Source organism: Fulmarus glacialis, unplaced genomic scaffold, assembly GCF_000690835.1.
Source record: "Fulmarus glacialis isolate BGI_N327 unplaced genomic scaffold, ASM69083v1 scaffold15923, whole genome shotgun sequence".
In the NCBI taxonomy this organism is placed as follows: domain Eukaryota; kingdom Metazoa; phylum Chordata; class Aves; order Procellariiformes; family Procellariidae; genus Fulmarus; species Fulmarus glacialis.
The window spans coordinates 2,644-3,412 of record NW_009203689.1 but is presented as its reverse complement, the minus strand read 5'-3'; the positions used below and the strand labels follow the sequence as shown (position 1 = coordinate 3,412).

Here is a 769-nt window from a genome sequence, read left to right as displayed (position 1 = left end):
GGTAGCAGGTGATGGGATGTGGAACACGATGGGAAACAGCTGAAGACGTGATACGGCACACAACTAGAGAGAGCGCAACTAGAGATGACAGGCAATGGGAGGAGATGGGAAGTGGTGGGAGATGGCACATGGTGGGAAACAGCAGGCAGTGCTGGCCGTGCTGGGCAGATACTCAGGACCCCTGAGCACCCACGGGTGGGAGAAGGCCCCACAGCAGTAAAGGACCCCAGTGGAGCCCTTGAGCTGGGTTCCAGTGTGCAACCCCCCCCGGCAGGCACAGCTCCGGGCTCAGCCCCATGCGGAGGGGACCCCGTGCCAGGTCCGGGCAGCCCCCAGTGCCGGCCGAGGTGCTGCCATGTGCCGGCTCTGCTCACGCGTGGTGGGCGAGGAGAACTTGACAATGAAGGGCTCCCTGCTGAAGGTATCGTTCCCGGAGGACTCGGACCCATCATCGTAGTAGTAGCTTTCCAGTGCGTAGGCCATTCCCGTCCTGAGGGAGGAGAGTGGGGCAGCCCCCAGCACCACTCCTGCCACAGCCGGGGCCCCCAAAGGTACCCACCTCCCTTCGGGGGCTGCTGGGGGGGACAGCAGGTGACACGGGGGACACCAGACCCTGGTGGCATCCCTTACCTGTAGATGAAGAGGTATTGCTCCTTATAGGTGCTCCGACCCAGGGGGATGCTGTCCAAAAAGCTGTATGGGTGCGGGGACGCTCTGGGAGCGAGATGCGGCGAGGGTGAGAAGAGGCTCCCCGGGCCCCCCAGCCCCC

The 769-nt window shown here is 64.0% G+C and overlaps 1 protein-coding gene across 1 annotated transcript in view; it reads right to left on the bottom strand.

Moving 5' to 3' along the window:
* Positions 1–769, bottom strand: part of DNASE1 (deoxyribonuclease I) — a gene marked incomplete at its 3' end in the record, with an annotated part of 2,405 nt that overhangs the window by 658 nt on the left and 978 nt on the right. Inside the window, exons 3-4 of the mRNA XM_009574735.1 lie at positions 631–714; positions 375–490 (exon numbers count right to left, since the gene is read on the bottom strand). Of these exons, the coding sequence (XP_009573030.1) occupies positions 375–490; positions 631–714 (200 nt within the window). The remainder of the gene's footprint in view (positions 1–374; positions 491–630; positions 715–769) is intronic.